Source organism: Salvelinus alpinus, chromosome 30 (assembly GCF_045679555.1).
Source record: "Salvelinus alpinus chromosome 30, SLU_Salpinus.1, whole genome shotgun sequence".
NCBI classification, from domain to species: domain Eukaryota; kingdom Metazoa; phylum Chordata; class Actinopteri; order Salmoniformes; family Salmonidae; genus Salvelinus; species Salvelinus alpinus.
In genome coordinates this window covers 9,571,409-9,593,692 of record NC_092115.1, presented here as the reverse complement: position 1 = coordinate 9,593,692, position 22,284 = coordinate 9,571,409, and the positions used below count along the sequence as shown (strand labels likewise).

General features: G+C 43.8%; 2 protein-coding genes across 7 annotated transcripts in view; one reads left to right on the top strand and one right to left on the bottom strand.

Moving 5' to 3' along the window:
* The window catches only part of LOC139560274 (uncharacterized), a 29,076-nt gene extending 26,705 nt beyond the window's left edge, over positions 1-2,371 (top strand). Inside the window, exon 11 of the mRNA XM_071376906.1 lies at positions 168-2,371. Coding sequence (XP_071233007.1) covers positions 168-254 — 87 coding nt within the window. The 3' untranslated portion in view covers positions 255-2,371. The remainder of the gene's footprint in view (positions 1-167) is intronic.
* A 441-nt stretch (positions 2,372-2,812) lies between these two features.
* Positions 2,813-22,153, bottom strand: LOC139560275 (nucleolar transcription factor 1-A-like). 6 transcript variants are annotated; one of them, XM_071376910.1, is made up of 20 exons: positions 22,030-22,153; positions 18,831-18,938; positions 18,262-18,443; positions 17,948-18,031; positions 17,671-17,826; positions 17,177-17,241; positions 16,855-16,975; positions 16,580-16,690; positions 15,985-16,106; positions 15,510-15,651; positions 15,216-15,257; positions 14,960-15,097; positions 13,016-13,180; positions 12,569-12,697; positions 11,008-11,093; positions 10,219-10,408; positions 9,896-9,943; positions 7,861-8,001; positions 4,537-4,632; positions 2,813-3,412 (listed from the first exon to the last, which is right to left on the bottom strand). In XM_071376910.1, exons 2-20 carry the CDS (start codon positions 18,889-18,891, stop codon positions 3,326-3,328), a joined length of 2,166 nt encoding a protein of 721 aa, XP_071233011.1. In that variant the 5' UTR covers positions 18,892-18,938; positions 22,030-22,153; the 3' UTR covers positions 2,813-3,325. The 6 variants fall into 6 exon arrangements, with proteins under 6 accessions (XP_071233011.1, XP_071233009.1, XP_071233008.1 ...); XM_071376908.1 differs by having other exon boundaries at positions 21,781-22,056; XM_071376907.1 differs by lacking the exon at positions 22,030-22,153 and adding an exon at positions 21,298-21,772.
* Positions 22,154-22,284: the final 131 nt, after the last annotated feature.

Sequence of the window (22,284 nt, the reverse complement as noted above, 5' to 3'; positions counted from 1 at the left end):
CACATTTCAGTCTTCCCTTAACTCCATTACAATCATCCAATTACGCTTTTTAATTGGGACCAGGGACAACTAACGGTCCACTGTGCCCAAATAAGGTAGTACGTACCACTGTTAGTTTAACTCATCTCTCCCTGGGTTTTCTCTATCCTCTTGTTCCTCTTCCGCAGCTGCCCTATCACGAGCTGGAGAAGCTGAATGGCATAGAAGAGGTGAAGCAGTACCTCCACAAAAAGCTCCTGGAGGTCCCCTTATGACAACAAAAGACTTGAGTGTGTGTGTGTGCGTACGTAAGCCATTGCGACTGCTTGGGATATGACAGGGGGTTGTTGGTGGGATTGGGGAAAGGGGGTGGTTTGGGGTAGAGAACAAACCCTGGTCAAAGTCTAAAGCTAGAGGTTTTTTTTTTTTGTGTGCAATTTTGCTCTTGCATTCATCAAAATGGCGCCAGGCTATTTGCAACGAGCCATATACCCAGTTGATGACATGTCTAGTATCATGTTGCCACACTTGGTCAAGAACGGTTGTGAAGTGACAATAACGAGATACCATCTTGCCTACGTACTGTTCCTAGTGTATTACAGTAGCATGACAAAACAGTTTTATTTTTTTCTATAGTTGTAGTTTTAATCATGGTTTTGTGTGGGGGAATAAGATGTTATAATTATTATAGTCATACAGAGATGACAATGTTCTGGTGGTGTTTGAGGGAGAGGCAGGGGGGGGGGTGTAATTTTCTATTTAACTCCAGTTGTAACGCATGACTGTTCATACAGGACAAACAAACGGGGCTTCTTCATTGTGTTTTCTAATACTGGTGCACCGTATGTAGGATGTTTAATGAGGGATGAAAATGTATAAATCTAGTTAATGTGTTTTATATATTTTTTGTGAATGCTGGAATGGCTTTTTCGGTGTCCAGAACAAAGCAGCGCGAAGTCCGACATCAACTTTGTCTCTTTGTTTTGTCTTTGCCACTTCACTTGTGACATTTTTAATGAATGACTGTATTCAGAGAGGAATGTGTGAGTTCCCACCAACTGCATTGACAATGAAACAAAAGTTTTCCAGGAGGGAATTGCTAGATACCTGGGACCTCATTTATCTCGCTCAATTCTGGCGTACGTGGAGATAAATTGTTGCAAGAGATGAACACATTCTCTCTACAGAAGTGACTTTTTCAAACTAAAAAATGCCGTGGCCGTGCATTATGCAACATTGTCTATTTGAGCAATTTTAATAGTAAATGTTTCAGCCCACATTTTTATGTAGAAGATGAATTGTTCGATATTTTATTTTATCAATACATAGAGCCACCAAGGCAGAAGATATAAAACACTGAGATTTAATAGGCTATGATGTCGTGCTCCTACAGCACAGCATTACTGTAGACTACCCATACTGCTTTGCTATTGAATGAGCGATGGATAAATGGTATCCTAATTAGTTGTGCAGCAGGAATAAACCAGTCAGAAAAGGAGAGATGTCCTGCAATATATGATTTAGGCCTATTTAATAAAAGTAAAATAAACATATTAGGCTCCATGCTTCTCTGAGATCCCCATACTAAATGCATCTGTGTTATCATTAGGACCACGTTTTTGTTTTAATATACCATTAAAATTCCTGTGCATCAAAACCACCATTTCCCCATAAGAACAATGTGTGTGCAATACAGTTGATTAACCACCAGACGTACACATGGTCTGAGCTGTACTTTCCCGCAAATTCAAATGTATATCTTTACAGGGAGAAAGTGGCACATGCAAGGGTGTCTTTTTGTGTGTGCATACACACATTTGATAAATGAGGCCCCAGGTTAGTTTAAATTTGAGAATTTTATTGGAAGGTCCCAAAGAATTGCTATGAAAAAGACAAGTGGATAGTCTCTCTGAAAACCTTCCGTTGGTCCCCATCAGTGGTATTTGAAATCGTACCCTGACCTAATTTCCGTTTGAATGAGGTGATTGTGTCATACGGTGAAACATTTCATTTCTAAGCGATACAAATATGAGTCCATTAGCTTTGTACATGACCCCAAACACTTGGAACTGTGTTTAAAAACTGTGTGGTAAAGCAGAAATGGCTTATGTGATGTAAATCCACCCCAGTATTACTGGGTGCATTGTCTTTGCTCGGTTTATGGAGCCTTTCAGATATAGACAAGGGTAACTGAGTCACCTGTGTGTAATATATTAATGAATGCATTAGCCTATGGATCCTTACAAAATGATGTGATAGGTTGTATAAATGTATTATGCGCAGGTGGTCGAGTTAGTATTTATTTATTGGTATAATGCCGCTGGTACAGAGGATGTGAGTGTGTTTGGGGAAAGAAGGATGGAAAAATATTAAAAGAATGAAAAAAAAAAAAGCAATGTCTGTCGTGAAATATTTATGAAAATATCCATTTTGGTAGTATAATTCACAAAGACAACAAAATTATCATTTAAATTTGATTTGTATAAAGTCTTGAAAATGGAAAGCTGTTGGAGTGAAATCACTGACAGAATTCAGAAGTGGCCTTACCTGCAATAGAGACCTCAAATCTTATGCAGACACATTCTTCAGAAAGGAATACGTTGCTAAACTTTAAGCAAAATACATACAGCTATTGGGGAATTGATTACAGCCAAGGTCATTGAGAAAAAAAAATGGCTGTATTCTGAGTGGATCATCCCTTCATAAAAATATGAAATAGACCGCCAAAATGGCAGCCTAACAAACCATAAGTGACAGAGCTGAGCATACCTCTCTCTTACATTTAAATGATATCCAGTACAAAATAAATCAAAATGATTGAAATCACACAGAATACAAGAGAAAAAAGTGCATTTTATTGGAGGGTTTGACCAGATGTTTCAATGGAGGGAAAGCAGCAACGGTCCTCCCCTCTGCACGGACTGTCAGAGACCCATGGACAAAAAAACGGCAAACTCCTCAATATGCCCCTCCAAGTCAGACTTGTTCAAAAAAAAAAACTCATCGGCTTAAGTTTAAAATGTCTTTCTCAAAGTTTAAAAAAGAATGAAAATGTTGCAACAAGTTCATAATAACACCTATATAAAGGCAAAAAAAATTATATTTTTGAACACGTAACAAAGCCCTGTAAAAGAGACCTCGTCCCGTTTGAATAAAAGTCCTCCGGGTCAACAACTGGAGGTGGAGCAAGACTCCTCCGTTTATTTATTCTCTGTCTCTCATTTCTCCTTGTGACAAAGAGGTGGGAGGAGCCAACGTGCAAGCGTTTTGATGACGCCACCATGACTGCTCCTGACTCACGAGGAAGCGTGTCCCGCACAGACCCTCCTCTTTTGGGGGGGGGGGGCTAGTCTGTGTCTGAGTCACTGCTGTCCTCTGAGGAAGAGCTGCTGGAGCCCTCCGATTGGTCGTCGTCATCATGGTCATCGTCATTCTAGAGAACAGAGAGAACAGCTGGGTCATTCTAGAGAACAGAGACAGAACAGCTGGGTCATTCTAGAGAACAGCTGGGTCATTCTAGAGAACAGGGACAGAACAGCTGGGTCATTCTAGAGAACAGAGACAGAACAGCTGGGTCATTCTAGAGAACAGAGACAGAACAGCTGGGTCATTCTAGAGAACAGAGACAGAACAGCTGGGTCATTCTAGAGAACAGAGACAGAACAGCTGGGTCATTCTAGAGAACAGAGACAGAACAGCTGGGTCATTCTAGAGAACAGAGACAGAACAGCTGGGTCATTCTAGAGAACAGAGACAGAACAGCTGGGTCATTCTAGAGAACAGCTGGGTCATTCTAGAGAACAGCTGGGTCATTCTAGAGAACAGGGACAGAACAGCTGGGTCATTCTAGAGAACAGAGACAGAACAGCTGGGTCATTCTAGAGAACAGAGACAGAACAGCTGGGTCATTCTAGAGAACAGAGACAGAACAGCTGGGTCATTCTAGAGAACAGAGACAGAACAGCTGGGTCATTCTAGAGAACAGAGACAGAACAGCTGGGTCATTCTAGAGAACAGAGACAGAACAGCTGGGTCATTCTAGAGGACAGAGACAGAACAGCTGGGTCATTCTAGAGAACAGCTGGGTCATTCTAGAGGACAGAGACAGAACAGCTGGGTCATTCTAGAGGACAGAGACAGAACAGCTGGGTCATTCTAGAGGACAGAGACAGAACAGCTGGGTCATTCTAGAGAACAGAGACAGAACAGCTGGGTCATTGTAGAGGACAGGGCAACAGCTGGGTCATTCTAGAGGACAGGGACATGACAACAGCTGGGACATTCTAGAGGACAGAGACAGGAGAACAGCTGGGTCATTCTAGAGGACAAGATAACAGCTGGGTCATTCTAGAGGACAGGGACAGGACAACAGCTGGGACATTCTAGAGGACAGGGACAGGACAACAGCTGGGTCAAATACTTGTGCAGCTTTTGATGTGGTTTGCCCAGTACAATGGAACTGATCAGATGTACACTGGAGGTAAATTAAGCTTAATGTATTTGACCCAAGTCTACACTAAAGCATAGTGCGGATGACCCCTGGCTTGGAAAACTCACATCATCTTCGCTGTCGGAGCTGCCGGATGATTCTTCATCGTCGTCAGAGTCTGACGAGTCCGTCTTGTCATCGTCGTCTGAGTCGGACGTATCCTGCTGTAGAGCACAGGGTCACGCCTCTACTGCAGACTCACCCGTTTACAGAACGTTGTGCATTCGGAAAGTGTTCAGACCCCTTCCCTACATTGTTACGTTACAGCCTTATTCTAAAATAGATTTTTTTTAATCCCCTCAATCTACACACAATACCCAATAATGACAAAGCGAAAACAGGTTTAGAAATGTTTCAGCCCACATTTTTATGTAGAAGATGAGAGCAAACGTTCGCAAATGTATTAAATAAAAAAAACATACCTTATTTACATAAGTATACAGTCCCTTTACTATGAGACTCGAAATTGAGCTCAGGTGCATCCCGTTTCCATTCATTCCATTTCTACAACTTGATTGGAGTCCACCTGTGGTCAATTCAATTGATTAAACATGATTTGGAAAGGCACACCTGTCTGCAGTTGACAGTGCATCTCAGAGCAAAAACCAAGCCATGAGGTCGAAGGAATTGTCCGTAGAGCTCCGAGACAGGATTGTGTCGAGGCACAGATGTAGTGAAGGGTACCGTAATTGTTTTGCAGCATTGAAGGTCCCTAAGAATAGAACGACCATCATTATCAAAAGGAATAAGTCAGGAACCACCAAGACTCTTCCTAGAGCTGGCCGCCTGGCCAAACTGAGCAATCGAGGGAGAAGGGCCTTGGTCAGGGAGGTGAACCTGCTCTAGAGTTCCTCTGTGGAGATGGGATAACCTTTCAGAAGGACAACCATCTCTGCAGCACTCCGCCAATCAGGCCTCCTCAGCGGTAGGGACTGGGAGACAGGATCAAGGGAAAGATGGGATACAGAGGATTCCTTGATGAAAACCTGCTCCCGAGCACTCAGGACTTCTGGGGCGAAGATTCACCTTCCAACAGGACAACCCTAAGCACACAGTCAATACAACGCAGGAGTGGCTGAAAGTCCTTGATTGGCCCAGCCAGAGCCTGGACTTGAACCCGATCAAACATCTCTGGAGAGACCTGAAAATAGCTGAGCAACAACGCTCCCCATTCAACCTGACAGAGCTTGCGGGGATCTGCAGAGAAGAAATGGGAGAAACTCTCCAAATACAGGTGTGCCAAGCTTGTAGCATCATACCCAAGAAGACTCAAGGCTGTAATCACTGCGTCAACAAAGTACTGACTAAAGGGTCTGAATACTTTAGTAAATGTCATATTTCCAGGGTGGTTAATAAATTAGCAAAAATAACTTGCTTTGTCATTATTGTGTGTAGACTGAGGGAGGGGTAGGGGAAACTATTCAATCCATTTTACAATAAGGCTGTAAAGTAACAAAATGCGGATGAAGTCAAGGGGTCTGAATACTTTCTGAAGGCGCTACATAACCAGAGGTTGGAACCTTCATTCTCCAATCGTTCTGAACGAGAACCATTATGTTTCTCATTCCGTTCCAACCAGCAAAATAAAGTTCTGAACGAGAACTATTATTCCATTCCACTCTTCCAATCAGCAAAATAAAGTTCTGAACCCGTTCGAAATCGGAAAATCGTAATATACATTCAGTACCAGTCACACCTACTCATGCAAAGGTTTTTCATTTACTATTTTCTACATTGTAGAATAATAGTCAAGACATCAAAACTATGAAATAACACATATGGAAAATATATTTGAGATTCTTCAAAGCAGCCACCCTTTGCCAACTTTGCATTCTCTCAACCAGCTTCATGAGGTAGTCACCAGGAATGCATTTCAATTAACAGGTGTGCCTTAATTTGTGGAATTTATTTTCTTCTTAATGCGTTTGAGCCAATCAGTTGTGTTGTGACAAGGTAGGGGTGGTATACAGACGATGGCTCTATCTGGTAAAAGACCAAGTCCATATTACGACAAGAACAGTCCATATTATGGTCAAATTGCTGCAAATAAACCACTACTAAAAGGACACCAATAAGAAGAAGAGACTTGCTTGGGGCATTTGACTGAGAAGGACAGTGATGAGTGCTGCATCAGATGACCTGCCTCCATAATCACCCAACCTCAACCCAATAAAGATGGTTTGGACCGCAGAGTGAAGGAAAAGCAGCCAACAAGTGCTCAGCATATGTGGGAACTCCTTCAAGACTGTTGGAAAAGCATTCCAGGTGAAGGTGGTTGAGAGAATGCAAAGCTGTCATCAAGGCAAAGGGTGGCTACTTTGATTACTTAAATATCTCAAGTATATTTAGATTTGTTTAACACTTTGTTACTACATGATTCCATATGTGTTATTTCATAGTTGATGTCGTCACTATTATTCTACAACGTAGAAAATAGTAAAGAAAAACTTTTGACTGGTACTGTAAGTATAGATTGATATGTACATTTCAAACTGACATTAAATTACTTCACCAATCAGTGAGGACAGAGCTGCTTGCTGTGGAGCGGGTATGCGATTTAAAAATCGGTATAGGAAAGTCGGGAAATAGCATTTTGCCGTAACAGCATGGTTTAATCACAATGAAAGACAAACACATTGTGCTGCCTTGAAGCGCTAGGTATCTTGTTATATTATACCTACGGAGGAGCGGCTTCTATGGAGGAACTTTGAATGTCTTTTAACTTCAGAGAGTTGGCTTGTGTAAGGGAGAGCGCTGGGCATGAAGCGCTAGGCATCTTGTTGTTATGACGTGCATTATCTGAATTAGGCCCACAGAATTATACCTACGGAGGAGTGGCTTCTATGGAGGAACTTGGAAGTTCAAAGACATTCAAAGTTGGTTTAACGTTGGACCAGAGCAAACGTTCGCTAACTAACAAGCTTGTGTGTGTGCAGAGCAGGACTAGAATTAAAAGCATCTTACTTTTTTGTAGTTAATAAATCCAATGTGAAACGTGATAACTATAGTATCCTTAACTAGCATTGATAAAGTGAATCCATTCTTCTCCCGGAACGTCAACTAATGTTATTAACTGTGCTTTTAAAATAACAGTTTTGTTCCGGAACAGGATAGATTACTTTCGGTTCTGTTCCTCAAATTATTTCATTATTTTCCATGAACCGGTTCCAACCCTTGCTTACAACAGCACATGGAATACACATAAGACAACCACCCGGACATAACAGGTTAAAACGAACATAAGCACGTTAAGACGTAAAATCACCGTAAAAATGTCAGGACCACACACACAGCGCCCACATCCATGCCACCACTTCAAAATCAGAGTGCATTAGTGTGTGTGTGTCTGTGTGTGAGAGAGGGAAGCAGTCCGGCGAGAACGGCACGGTTACCTTGGCCCGGTACGCCATGGCCCGCTTGCCCCCCCCGACCCCTGCTGCTGCGGCTCTGGCACCTACCGCCTTCCCCTTCACTGCAGTCACGCGAACCTTAGCCCCCGGGCCCCCCCGCGCCTTGGTGGTGCTCCGCCGTTTCTGCATGAAGGGGTGAGGTGGAGAGGGAATGAGGGAGGGATAATGGGCAGGAAAGATGGAGGGGTATAAGACAAGCACACAATCAAGTTTCAAGCTCAAAGCATTGATGATTAGTAGCTAGATGTTAATAGGATGATGTTCTGTTTCCATGTAAACGCAGCAAAAAAAGAAACATCCCTTTTTCAGGACCCTGTCTTTCAAAGATAATTTGTAAAAATCCACATATCTTCATTGTAAAGGGTTTAAACACTGTTTCCCATGCTTGTTCAATGAACCATAAACAATTAATGAACATGCACCTGTGGAACGGTCGTTAAGACACTAACAGCTTACTGACGGTAGGCAATTAAGGTCACAGTTATAAAAACTTAGGACACTAAAGATGCCTTTCTACTGACTCTGAAAAACACCAAAAGAAAGCTGCCCAGGGTCCCTGCTCATCTGCGTGAACGTGCCTTAGGCATGCTGCAAGGAGGCATGAGGACTGCAGATGTGGCCAGGGCAATAAATTGCAATGTCTGTACTGTGAGACGCCTAAGACCGTGCTACAGGACGGACTGCTGATCGTCCTCGCAGTGGCAGACCACGTGTAACAACAGCTGTACAGGATCGGTACATCAGAGCAGGACAGGTACAGGATGGCAACAACAACTGCCCGAGTTACACCAGGAACGCACAATCCCTCCCTCAGTGCTCAGACTGTGCGCAATAGGCTGAGAGAGGCTGGACTGAGGGCTTGTAGGTCTGTTGTAAGGCAGGTCCTCACCAGACATCACCGGCAACAACGTCGCCTATGGGCACAAACCCACCGTCGCTGCACCAGACAGTACTGGAAAAAAGTGCTCTTCACTGACGAGTCGCGGTTTTGTCTCACCAGGGGTGATGGTCGGATTTGCGTTTATCGTCGAAGGAATGAGCTTTACACCAAGGCCTGTACTCTGGAGCGGGATCGATTTGGAGGTGGAGGGTCCATCATGGTCTGGGGCGGTGTGTCACAGCATCATCGGACTGAGCTTGTTGTCATTGCAGACAATCTCAACGCTGTGCGTTACAGGGAAGACATCCTCCTACCTCATGTGGTACCCTTCCTGCAGGCTCATCCTGACATGACCCTCCAGCATGACAATGCCACCAGCCATACTGCTCGTTCTGTGTGTCATTTCCTGCAAGACAGGAATGTCAGTGTTCTGCCTTGGACAGTCAAGAGCCCGGATCTCAATCCCATTGAGCACATCTGGGACCTGTTGGATCAGAGGGTGAGGGCTAGGGCCATTCCCCCCAGAAATGTCCAGGAACTAGCAGATGCCTTTTGTGGAAGAGTGGGGTAACATCTCACAGCAATAACTGGCAAATCTGGTGCAGTCCATGAGGAGATGAACTGCAATACTTAATGCAGCTGGTGGCCACACCAGATAATGACTGTTACTTTTGATTTTGACCCCCCCCCCCCTTTGTTCAGGGACACATTATTCAATTTCTGTTAGTCACATGTCCGTGGAACTTGTTCAGGTTATGTCTCAGTTGTTGAATCTTGTTATGTTCATACACGTGTTAACTTTTCTGAAAATAAACGCAGTTGACAGTGAGAGGACGTTTCTTTTTTTTTTGCTGAGTTTATATGCAGTTATGCTGGATGCCAGCTTGTGAATACAGATATTCACTAAGGCAGTCATATCAGGCTACAAAGTCAGATAAAGCCAATTTAAATTGACAAATGTATTTGGTGTCAGGTTTTAAGAACTCCAGCTACAGAGAAAAGAGTACCTATAGCCATGGAATGTGAATGTAGAATAAAACATATAGCATGAGTGTGAAGGGCATTGTAATATGAAGTGCTGCGTTGAGTCAGTGTCAAGAACACAACACCATGCGTATTTGACAGCGTGAAACTCACCGTGGTGGAGAACTCTTTATAAATCGCTCGCTCCTGGGGAGAGAGAGACTGAAGGGGACAGACAAAGGGGGAAGAAATTACAAGACTGATTTCTTCCAAAAGGTGCTGTCGCTAACATTGTATCTATTATTTAACTATTTAATGCTTTTTTTAACGAATACAATGCATAGGTTCGGAGTACGCGCCTTGTGTACCACTGTCTCCTTCTGTGACGCGTTTGATATTTTAAATGTTTATTTGATTATTTTGAGGCAAGCCACATTTGGGTGTCCACATTTCAGAAAGATGCCTAAGAAATAAATTATTTTACCTATGGCCCTTACCTTGACCCAGGCCTCCAGCTCGGCCTTGTACTCAATCTGCAGTTCCTCCACCAACTTCTTGTACTTGTCCTTGTGACTCTGGCTGAGCTTGTGCCAGCGCTTGCCGATCTCCACCATCCGCTCCTTCAGGCTGAAGTGATTCAGCTCGCCGTTGGTCAGCAGCTCCTGGGAGAACATCTGGTAGCCGCTCCTGCACACACAGAGACAGAGGTTTAATTATACCCACATAGCAGTCAATATAAAACTGCAAGCCATGAGCAAACTAATGGCATAGGCCCATCTAAATAAAATGTACACATTCATACTAACAGTCAGCAACACAAACGGTAGTAGTAAATAGCCTAGGATCTTCTAGGCTTAACGTGTCCGATTTAAGGTGGTGAACAAATACATGAAAAATGAGCAAAGGAAAGCAGAGGACATTTGGGGCGGTGTAAAGCAGAGGACATTTGGGGCGGTGTAAAGCAGAGGACATTTGGGGCGGTGTAAAGCAGAGGACATTTGGGGCGGTGTAAAGCAGAGGACATTTGGGGCGGTGTAAAGCAGAGGACATTTGGGGCAGTGTAAAGCAGAGGACATTTGGGGCAGTGTAAAGCAGAGGACATTTAGGGCAGTGTAAAGCAGAGGACATTTGGAGGGGGAGGGGGGGGGCGCAGAGACGTAGATAATAGGATGGAGAAAAGTGAAAAGATAAATAAATAATATGGGCCAGGATAAACAAAGACGCCATATGACAAAAATAGACCAGTAACATCGATAACACTCCAGGGTCATTGTGTAGTTACTCACACAGGTGGCTTCCTGGGCTCCCCTTCAAACTTGGGTTTCCTCTGGCCTGCTCCTGCCTGGGCTGTTCTCATCTCTAACAATTCCCTCTGCAGGACAAGTACAGTTCCCCACACACAACAACAACGCATCAGACCTGGGTGTACTGTACATGTCAAATACTTTCAAAAGGATTCCATTTTATAGGGACAAATTTAAATCAAGTGACGATCAAGTATTTGGAAGTACTTGCCATATTTAACCCATGTCAAAACATATGGGTAATGGTATATGGCTCATGAAAATTACACACATCAAAAACACAGGGACTGTTGATTGGATCCTCATTATATATACACACACACACACACACATTACATATTCCAACACCGAACACACACACACTACATGACCGAAAGTATGTGGACACCTGCTCAAACATCTCATTCCATGGGCATTAATATGGCATTGCCGCCCCCCTCCCCCCCTCTTTGCTGCTATAACAGCCTCCGCTCTTCTGGGAAGGCTTTCCACTAGATGTTGGAACATTGTTGTGGGGACTTGCTTCCATTCAGCCACAAGAGCATTAGTGAGGTCAGGCGATTAGGCCTGGCTCGCAGTCGGCATTCCAATTCATCCCAAAGGTGTTCGATGGGGTTGAGGTCAGGACTCTGTGCAGGCCAGTCAAGTTTTTCTACGCCGATCTCGACAAACCATTTCTGTATGGACCTCGTTTGTGCACGGGGGCATTGTCATGCTGAAACAGGAAAGGGCCTTCCCCAAACTGTTGCCAAAAAGTTGGATGCACAGAATCATCTAGAATGTCATTGTATGCTGTATTGTTAAGATTTCCCTTCACTGGCGCTAAGGGGCCTAGCACAAACCATGAAAAAACAGCCCCAGACCATTATTCCTCCTTCACCAAACTTTACAGTTGGCACTATGCATTGGGGTAGGTAGCGTTCTCCTGGCATCCGCCAAACCCAGATTAGTCCGTCGGACTGCCAGATGGTGAAGCATGATTCATCACTCCAGAGAAGGCGTATCCACTGCTCCAGAGTCCAATGGCAGCGAGCTTTACACCACCCCAGCCGACTCTTGGCATTGCACATGGTGATCTTAGGCGTGTGTGCGTGCGGCTGCGTCGCCATGAAAACCCATTTCATGAAGCTCCCAATGAACACTTCTTGTGCTGACGTTGCTTCCAGAGGCAGTTTAGAACACGGTAGTGAGTGTTGCAACCGAGGACAGATGATTTTTTACGTGGAGGGATGGGGAAGAGGGGTGGCTTGGAAGAGGGTAGGGGGCGGGAAGGAGAGGTGGCTTGGAGGAGGGTAGGAATGGGGAGGAGGGTAGGAATGGGGAGGAGAGGTGGCTTGGAAGAGGGTAGGGGGCGGGAGGAGGGTAGGAATTGGGAGGAATGGGGAGGAGGGTAGGGGGCAGGAAGGAATGGGGAGGAGGTGGCTTGGAGGAGGGTGGGGGACACAGGAATGGGGAGGAGCAGAAGGTGGGGAGGGCGACCAACATTTTGACATTTCTTCAGCACAACTGGAGAAGACAGCGGTCAAAACGTCTGGTCACTGACCACGGGCCGGTACTGAACCTCGTATCGCTTCTGGTCTTCAGCCGCCTTTTTGATCCAAGGGATCTTCTCCTTCTTCTCCATGGCCTTCCAGGCTGACTCCATGGCATTCTGGGTCTTCTTACGGTCACTCTGTAACCAGAAGACATGGAACACATACGTTTTTTATTTTTCACTTTAGTACTGTACGGATTAAAAAGTGCATTCCTAGATGCTGTACAGCATGGGACTTCAACCGGTGGTCTGCGCGCCACAACTGGCCCACGAGCCAATTTAATTTGACCCGCCACAGTACACAGTGTTTGTACAAGAATATATGGTTTTGTTGAGTTGTTAGAAAACAACTACTTCAATCTAAATGTGAAACACTAAAACCAGATAGAGAACTATAAAAATGAATATGGCCCTATATTAATTAAGATAAAATCATAATAGTTCCCTCTTTCTCACCCTGAACTTGGCCAGGTAGTCTCCTACGACGCCTTGTTGCCACATCTCCTCGGCAGTCTTGGGTGTCTCAGGGAGTTTGGTCCTCTTCTTGCCGTTGCGCTTCTCTTTCGCCGTCAGGCCGGAGTGCGCCCAGTGCCCTTGCTCAGCTTCGCGACAGCAGCGCTCCTGAAGGAATCCCATACAGAGACAGACCTGGTGTCAACGCAGGTGGCATATACATTGTGTACCTAGTATACCTTTAAAACGTAAAATCTTAACAGGTGACATAGCTCAAACATCTACTACACCCACAATAACATCTGCTAAATCTGACCAATAAAATGTGATGTTGACCCAAACATATGAAATAGTTAGAAAACCTTCCCAGTGACTGACCAGGTGCCAAATTTTCACTGTAGCTTAGCAAGTCATAGGTTACAGTGAAGGTGTACAGAAAGACATAGCCCATCTTCACTGTAACCTAACAGTAGGGCTGTTACGGTGACTGTATTACCGCCACAGCGGCTGTCACCAGTCGTGACCGCAGTCAAATTTCACGTGGCCGTTTAGTCACGGTAATTAGGCTTCTCCAAGCTGCTGATTGTCATTAGTAGCCTACCAAACTTTCTAACTGCCTGGTACTCAGCACTCTATTGTCCCTCTAATCACTCTGACATCAATGCAATCGAAAATCGAATTAAACACTTCATGAGAGCCCATGAGCTCATGTTGCACAACATTTCTATAGGCTATGCAATTGCGTGAGAAAACAGAGTTTTGATGGCCTCTTAAAAAGAGGAGTACCCCATCAGCTTTCTATAGGCTAGACCTACAATATTTTTTTATCAACTATCCTAATATTAAGCACATCACTTTGTTTTACAACAGGAGTGTAGCCTACCTGGCTGGGATGAAAATGAACCACAGAAATTCGCTATTTAAGTGCAACGATTACATGTATTTTTTTCTCCTGCCCCGGTTCTGAGACAGAATGGACCATTATCATGCACCTAAATCAAAACTAATTTCACACATTAAGTTTATGTAAAGACCAGATTAAATGAAGAATAGTCTGATGGGTGACAATATTATCGCTTGTGAATGATACCCAGCATATGCCTTTCATGCAACTTTTTTTTTTTTTTAAATCGTCATTAGAATCGCATCATGCAGCACAACGGCCACAAAAGGCATGGATTTTAGAGGGCATTACGACCACACTAGGGGGATGCTGCCGCGAAATTCGAGGCATTATCAAGCGCTTGTGAAATTTTTAATGAGAGACTGATGAAATGTGTGCAGCCTGTGCAAGAAAATCAAAACATATCACAACTGAAGTTGCATAAATAACTCTAAATTAAGCATATAGGAGGACCTGTTTCTTTAACCGCTCAACAAAATAGCACACGTGTGTGCACTCCCTCTGAAATAGTTTGGAGAAAATATAGTTTCTACTTTACTTTATGTTCAATAGTATTCTTCATACTATAAAATAATTCCATGGAATTCTAAGCAAATCTTGCATGCTAAATGAACTAGTGTAGCCCACAGCCATATGGCATAGCCAGATCAGGGCCTAACATAAGGACAACTCAGAGTATGCTAATTGACTACATTTCTTTAGACCTGTCTAAAATAAATAGTGGATTTATTGTGATGGGGTAGGCTATATTACATTTATTTATTAGACTTTTAAAAATGTAGACGTTCCAAAGGTCTGCACCTGTGGCTTGTATGGAAGCCAGGAGGTGCTAAATGTGTTTATGTTAATTAAATGGTCAATTACCTTGAGACTGGCAGTTATTTGCTTGACAATCACCGGCTGACAAAATTTCACAACTACCACAGCCCTACCTAACAGAAAGCCATAGCCCAGCTTCACTGTAACCTAACAGAAAGCCATAGCCCAGCTTCACTGTAACCTAACAGAAAGCCCACCTTGTGGCTGAAAGGGTGGTGACATACCTGTTGTAGTTTTGTGAGACCCACCTTGGCGGACGGGGACTTGGATCTGTGAGGGCTGCCAACACCCCCCATGCCCAGCCGCGAGCCCCCCAGCTTCTCCTCCGTCATCACCCGGTCCCTCTCCTCCTCCGGGAGACTCTGGAGAAAGAGAACCGACATGTAGGCTGCCAGACTTCCACTACTAAAACTCAGGTCAGCCAAGAATGTGTAGTGTGATATGTACTACAGTACTATGGGTATATTCCGTTCTACTTACCTCGAGAAACCTCTGTAGGTCAATTTCGTACTGCTTCTTTTTCTGTAGTGAGACACACCAGCACAGGGGTGAAAGAGCATTGATACGATTAATGAATGACAAAAATAAAAAACTTTCATCATGGCTCACCAAACCAAAACCCTTTCAAACCTTCACATTACATATTGAAACCTATAGAGGCCAAAATAATTAAAGCGCCTATTAAGGATGCTGTGCTGGGCCGGTCTACGACATAGAGAAAATACTGGTGATTCATTGCATTTCCCCCTTTGAACGGAGCTGAACAAGACTGACCTGCTCGCAGCGTTTCTGAAACATGTCCTTCTCCTTCTGCGTCATCACCTTCCACTGCTTACTGCACAGCACCATACGCTCCGTACTGGGAACATCCTTCATGTTCACCATCAGCTCGGCACAGTATAGGGAGTAACCGTTCCTGAAGACCGAAAAGCCAAGAACCTAGTTCAGCGCTATAGAGTTCAACGACAAAGATCTTTAAAAAAAAACTCAACAGATGTTGTCACTGAGAAACCAAGAGCTACTGTTTGCATAAGGATCTCCAATCCATAAATCTCTGAGAAACAAAATGCCTAAGGGCCAAAATACCCTTTGGTCTTTTCAGAACTGTCAAGAGGCTGTGCCAAAGTCTGGTATCTCTGCTGATACTAGATCACATGATGATCATGGGGGTGTGAGCCCCACCTCAGTCCCTCTCCACTTATATTATTTTATTGAAAGAATATTGTGCGACTCCGATCAAGCAACTTACGGCGGTGGTTTGGTTGGCCTGCCGTCGAACTTGTCCTTGAGCTGCCGCTCGGCTTTGGTGAGGACGGACTTGACGTGCTCTTCAGCGTCTGGATGGGCCTCTTGGTAGACTCTCATACAACCCTGTAGAGATAACCATGGATTCAAACTTTTTGGGTGACAATAAAAAATTTAGACATTTTCTCCTCATCAAGCCTTTAATTTAAAAAAAAAAAAAGTTTTTGATTGTGCGGTACTTCCACAAAAAGGGTATGAAATACTATTTATTTAGAATGTGCTTGCAAGGCTGCGTTTACACAGGCAGACCAATTCTGATCTACTTTCCAATAATTGGTCTTTTGACCAATCACATCAGATCTTTTTCAGAGCTGATCTGATTGAACAAAAGACCAATTAATGAAACTTGTAAACACAGCCTTACTCTCTAGGCAGTGTATATCACATACAAAGTGGCAAATTTGCTTGTTTCTTCTACCAGGGGGGGGGGGGGGGGGGGAGAATTGTATAGGATTACCGAGTTGTGTCTTGAGGCGCTATCCTTTTGAAAATGTACGAATCCTCTGAACTCCGGCACCCCTTCACACCAAACCTCTTACCGCATAGTCTTTCTGCAGCTCCAGGGCCTTGCTGATCCACTTAAGTCTCTTCTTGTCTGACAGCTGGGACCACTGTCTCCTCAGAGCTTCCTTCAGCTCCTTCTGGCTCACCTGGTAACCCCAGAGAAAGGAATGGCATTCATCATTCACCACAAAGAATTCCAAAAGGGGACATTTTCTTTTTTTAGGGTAAATTCAAGGAAGCACAACACTTGACAGTTTCATTTTGTGAAATCCCAGACTTGGCGGGGCGGGTTCCACTGCACACAACTCACATCAGGGTGGAGCTTCATGTATGTCTTCTTCTCGTGGTTGTACCACAGCTGCTGGGGCGTCTTGGGCTTCTCAGGGAGGTCCGACTTCTTTCTTTCTTCTATCAACTCCGGGTAGTCCTCTCTGGGTAACAAGAGCAAAGACGTTAAGGCAGCTGTATATGGGTGGTATACCCTTTCAACCAACAGATAGAGGGAAAGTGATCACTTGGGTTCTTTTCAAGGAAAATGTGTCAGTTTTTGGAAAGTGTTGCTTGTTATTCAGCAGATGAAGCTAATTTGGCCACTGAAGGCTGGCTTCAACGAGACAGAAAATGCCACTCACTTGAATCGGGCCATATTTTTCTCAAAGGACTCCTTCTCTCGCTGAAACTCTGTGATGTACTTTTGCTGTTGGGTAACAGAGAATAACCCTCACTCAATTAGTTATTAACTGAAAAACTAACAGAATTACTCCCATGTGATACATCCAGGCTGTATCGCATCCGGCCGTGATTGGGAGTCCCATAGGGCGGCGCACAATTGGCCCAGCGTCATCCGGGTTTGGCCGGAGTAGGCCGTCATTGTACATAAGAGTTTGTTCTTAACTGACTTGCCTAGTTAAATAAAAGGTTAAATGATTTATTATTTTAATTGAAGAAGAGAGCTATCAATTCAGAAGCAAGAAAAGTAAGTAATTGGTTCAGGTAGTTGTCTAGTCACAAACCACTCTCTGTTTTCTATACAGTAATGTTATGTACAGATTTGGGCTCTGCCTTTGAATTAAATAAAGATTATCCCAAAGGCATAAGGAAACAGCATGGTAGACTTGACCATCACCTTTTTCTTTTCTGGGAGTTCCTTGTATTTCTTGGACAGAATCTTGGTGAGGTCAAGGTTGCTCATCTCCGGGTGGATCTTGGCATACTTGGCTCGCTTCTCCATGAAGAACCGGAAATACGGTGTAAGGGGTTTCTTTGGGAAGTCTGGGTGTGTCTAAAAGGGTGGAAAACAAAAAAACAATGGTCATTTGTATGGTAGAAGACGTGAGCTTGACAAGTATAACCCTAGCATTTTGTGACATTTCATGGGTACAAAGTAAAACCTGATTGCTTACCTTCAATTTCTTCCCTTTGTAAGGGTTCTTCACAAACTCAATGGCATCAACTATGAGCTCGGTCATAGTCCTAAACTTCCGCACCTGAACACATAGTATTAAATGGATTAAGGCCTAACCTGAAATTATGTTGTAAACATTTTTTTTTCATGGTGCCGTGTTTCATTTCGCAACAGTAAAATATTCCCAGTAGAAAAAGAGGCTACAGACATTGCTTTCTGTAATTTGTGACACTTCCCTCCACAGATTCAAAACAGAAAAATGATTTTTCGGCTGTTGTGATTGGCTAAAATTGTGACTTGTAATTGGCTAACCTCGGTGGACACCTTCGCCCACTTCTGTTTGCACATGTCGCCGGTGAAGCCTCCGAAGCAGACCTTCTCCCAGTCAAAGTGGGACTCGGTGGTCTTGTATTTCATGGCATCACCATCAGGCAACAGGCTCCGAATTCTCTCCAAAAGAGTGAGGCAGTCCTCCTTACTCCATGTATCCACAACTGGAGCATAGACAATCACACAACCGCACACACATCCATCAAGCAACATCAAAGAGCAGGTGTGTTGTTTTGTTTAGCCTTTTTTATTAGACACAATCAACCTCAAGCTGACCCCAGAATAGATAAACTGTCAGACAAATCTAAGTAAAATGTCAACAGACAAAAAAAACACTGATCTTTCAATAGTCAACCAGAATTTAACACCTCAATTATCCTGACTGAGAAACCCATAGGCTACCACCTATACAACTTTAAAGGGCAAGAATACACCAAGAAATCAGACATTTACATGCAATTGGGACACACATAATGGAAGGATCCACAAAATTAGAAGAAATACTACATCTTGTGGTTGATGAAGGGGTGGTTTTGGTTATGTACCCCCACCTGGTTCTGTTTTTATCTGGATGGTCTGGGAGGCAGAGGACACACTGCTGCTGCCGTTCATGGTGCAGCGTCTGTGGGCAGCTCAACTGACCCGGCTTTCTAGAGATTCTGGACAACCACAAATGCATCAAATATTTAGGGTCCTGTCTGTCCCGACTTTAGAAAAAAAAAACTCCTATTATAAACAAATTAACTATGGCTAAAAGTGGAAATAGCAAGGAGATAATTGTCTTTGAGCTACAGCCTATGCTAAATAAGTTTTCAAAAGCTACACTTTTAACACAAAATAGCGACACGTGTATTTCTGATACAGGAAAAGTCGGTCATGCGGATGCTCCGCCCAAGTCTACCCATCCTTTCCCCATATGAGGGAACATCGTGTACTTCTGGAAAGAGTGGCACACAATACGATTTACCGAGAGGACCGATCCATTTATTGTTTCATCGTGTTGTTTTTGAACGACAGCCGAATGGATACATCATATTAATTCGTTTGGAGATTGCTGCTTTTCGGAAACGTTATTATCAAAGCGAGCCAAGCGCAGCTGACCTTTCACTGTGTTGGATAGCGTACCGAAGTGATGGCGCGGTGAGAGCAAGCTGAAGTTGTTCGCTTGTCAACTGAGCAATTGATAAAATGCTACAGCTTAAAATAAGCGTTGAAATAACCTAGAACAGAGTATCTTTAAAAATGTGAGTTAGTGCTGAGCCCAGCAATCCAAACACGGGCGTTTCCAAATTCGAAGCCTCGGTCTCGACTCCGGACGTGAGACGCAAGTGCTGTGTGCCTGCCAACCCCTCGCCTGTCACCCGGTAGACAGGAGCGCGTCAAGGCGCTTATAATAGCCTAGGCCTATAGGCTATTTACTGTAGGCTAATATAGTCCAAATGAGCGCTATATGCAACCGTACTTTATTAATTTTTGCGGTATGTTCTGAAAATGAATAATGCATAATTTGAGAAACGCACGGTCCCTGTACCAAGTGGGACGCAAAGGGGATTCAGTCATCTCGGGGGCGCATAGTTTCGGGGGCGCATAGTTCCGCGGCAGCCGTTGGCCTTTTCAGCTTCTTTTCATGAGGCCTATACCCCTGAACTGCATAGCCTAGATAGGCTAACTAACCGCGACTGTGTCGGTCGATAGATATTGCACCAGGCAACTTAAAACCCTACGTATAGTTAAGGCATAGCCCAATGATTAAGTTACACGATTAGACCTAAATCAAACATTTTTGTTTTCAGGTTTGAGTGCATATTTGTAAAAAAGTGTCAACATTGGGGACCGCTCGGCCGCAAAACGTCACCAGGTACCGGTCAAAACACCACTCCTGCCGCTGAACAATCTGACAGTTGTGCCTTATCCAATTAGTCTTAGCCTAGGCTACTTGACAAGGCTACATAAATACATCCACAACTGTCTCAAACAACAAATGTAGCCTACGTATTTTTTTTAAATTAAGATATTTTCCCCTTTCCCACATGGGGTGATACGAAACCCCATAAAATAGCCTAGGCTAGATAATAGGCCTAAATTTATAGGATAAAGGGAGCGTTCTAGACAAGGGAATAGAACGCGTGAACATTCCGTGGCGGAGGGCTGAATCGAACTGCCAGAAAATGCGCGCCTGCCCCCGCCCGCTTCCCCCAAGCTGTGGCGCAGCTGTGCACCCGACCGAGGCGTCGCTTTCTCGGTGTAGTGTCATCGTGGCCCGCTCACAAGGTCAAACTTCGGGAAAAACAGATATTGCAAACTTAAAGAAAATAGGCCTAACGTTACATTGCATTAAAAAAATTGTCGCATCCATCTATACATCTACCGATAACAATCCTGTGAGTATTTCACAGCCTAAAACTATGAAAACATAAAATGCTACGCTCATCAGACTGCATTCACATATTTCGAGGGGCCGTGGCATTACTATTTTAATGTCTTTCTATTTTGAATCAAGGCTACAGCCTTCTAAGTTTGTCTTGGGAACACCGACCGTTCTTTGCCTGCTACCCCAGTAATGGCGCCCTTATTCAGGCAGGAGTCAAAACGCAGCTTCCGCTGGCATGAAAACTGGCTACCAAACACATTTTTCTATATGTTACACTAAGTAAATTGACAAGAAAACCACTGTAGACTCAATGCACTATTAGCAGACTGGATGTGTATAGTGCACGTGCATTTTGTAGCATAGTCTAAATCGTAAATTTGTGAAAAGTCGTTTTTTAAATGTTATAATTTGGAGGAGATTGCATTTAACTGTCAATGTGGTTCTATAACTACCAAAAGCAGTAAGTGAAAAGTTCAGAAATGCTTATAAAGCTAGAACTTGATGAAAAACAGATACGCGAGCGAACGCATCTGCTTGCTTTCGCCCCAAAGCTCTCACTGCAGAGCCGCCATGAATGTTATAAAGACTCGGGGAGACACGACTTAAAAATCGCGTTTAACGCCATCAAAACACAACTTTTCACTCACCTTTCGTGGTAGTTAGAAACCAGCGTTGTTACTACAAATCAAGGTATTCGTGTTTAATTATTTTAGGGCTGTTTTAAGTGTCGTTTTTTCAGCCGTAAACCCCGGGGAGTCAGGTCGGAACGGATCCGACAAAAGGAGCGTCTTGTTCGGTATGAAACTCCGCCCAGCGCCGCAGGGGGAGGAACTCCAAGTAAAAACATGCGAGAAAGAAGGAGACAAAGGCGGAGGCTGAAACTAAAAACATACGGCAGTATTTCATAAGAAATAGCTTGGTCGTGATGCTGTAATTTATCTTTAATGAATAGCGCATTTAGTTTACACAATTTATCAATTTAAAAATGTGTAGACAATTCATGACTGTCTTTCATTCTTATAGAGATTATCAAGAGATTATTAAATAATATACTTAATTCTAGCTAGACATTTATCCGCCACCCCCTTCATTTTAGCAGTGTCCATGAAGTGCTAAACCGATTAGCCTACCCTATCCACAGGTTTCCAGGAATTACAGGGCCTCAGAAAACGAACTACAGTGTGATTTGAGAGATCCAGGGATGGACAATAACTAGTTTCATCCAAGGCTCGGAATCGAAACGCATGAGGAAATAAATGAAACGTTCAGGTAGTGTAGCTCTACTGTAGCACTAGCAAGCAATGTGTCCTGCAAATATCTAAACTCTTGTTTGCTAATGCCTATCCATAATCTGAAATGACAATAGGCCGCGGACATACATTACTTTTCCCTGTCTCCCTTTCATGTGGGCTAACAACACAGCCGTCACGCACATTTCACTGCTGTGGAATTAAGTGAAACTGGCCAATAGACGAGGAAAGGAGGAGACGGCCCTTCACTGCAATCCCTCATCTATTTGAAACTGGAATGTAATAATAAGGCCGCGTTCATGTCATGTTGGAAACTCGGGACTTCTGAGTTCAAATTAAAGTCAGTTATTAGCGCAGAGCTTCCAATTGGTCGGTTCTGATACT

Excerpts from the sequence above, each read along its gene's own strand:
- LOC139560275 (XM_071376910.1), bottom strand. The coding sequence starts at position 18,891 with ATGAACGGCAGCAGCAGTGTGTCCTCTGCCTCCCAGACCATCCAGATA. Across the intron at positions 17,827-17,947 it reads ACAAAGGGAAGAAATTGAAG|ACACACCCAGACTTCCCAAA; the intron begins GTAAGCAATCAG and ends CCACCCTTTTAG. Across the intron at positions 16,107-16,579 it reads AGCTGCAGAAAGACTATGCG|GGTTGTATGAGAGTCTACCA; the intron begins GTAAGAGGTTTG and ends TTATCTCTACAG.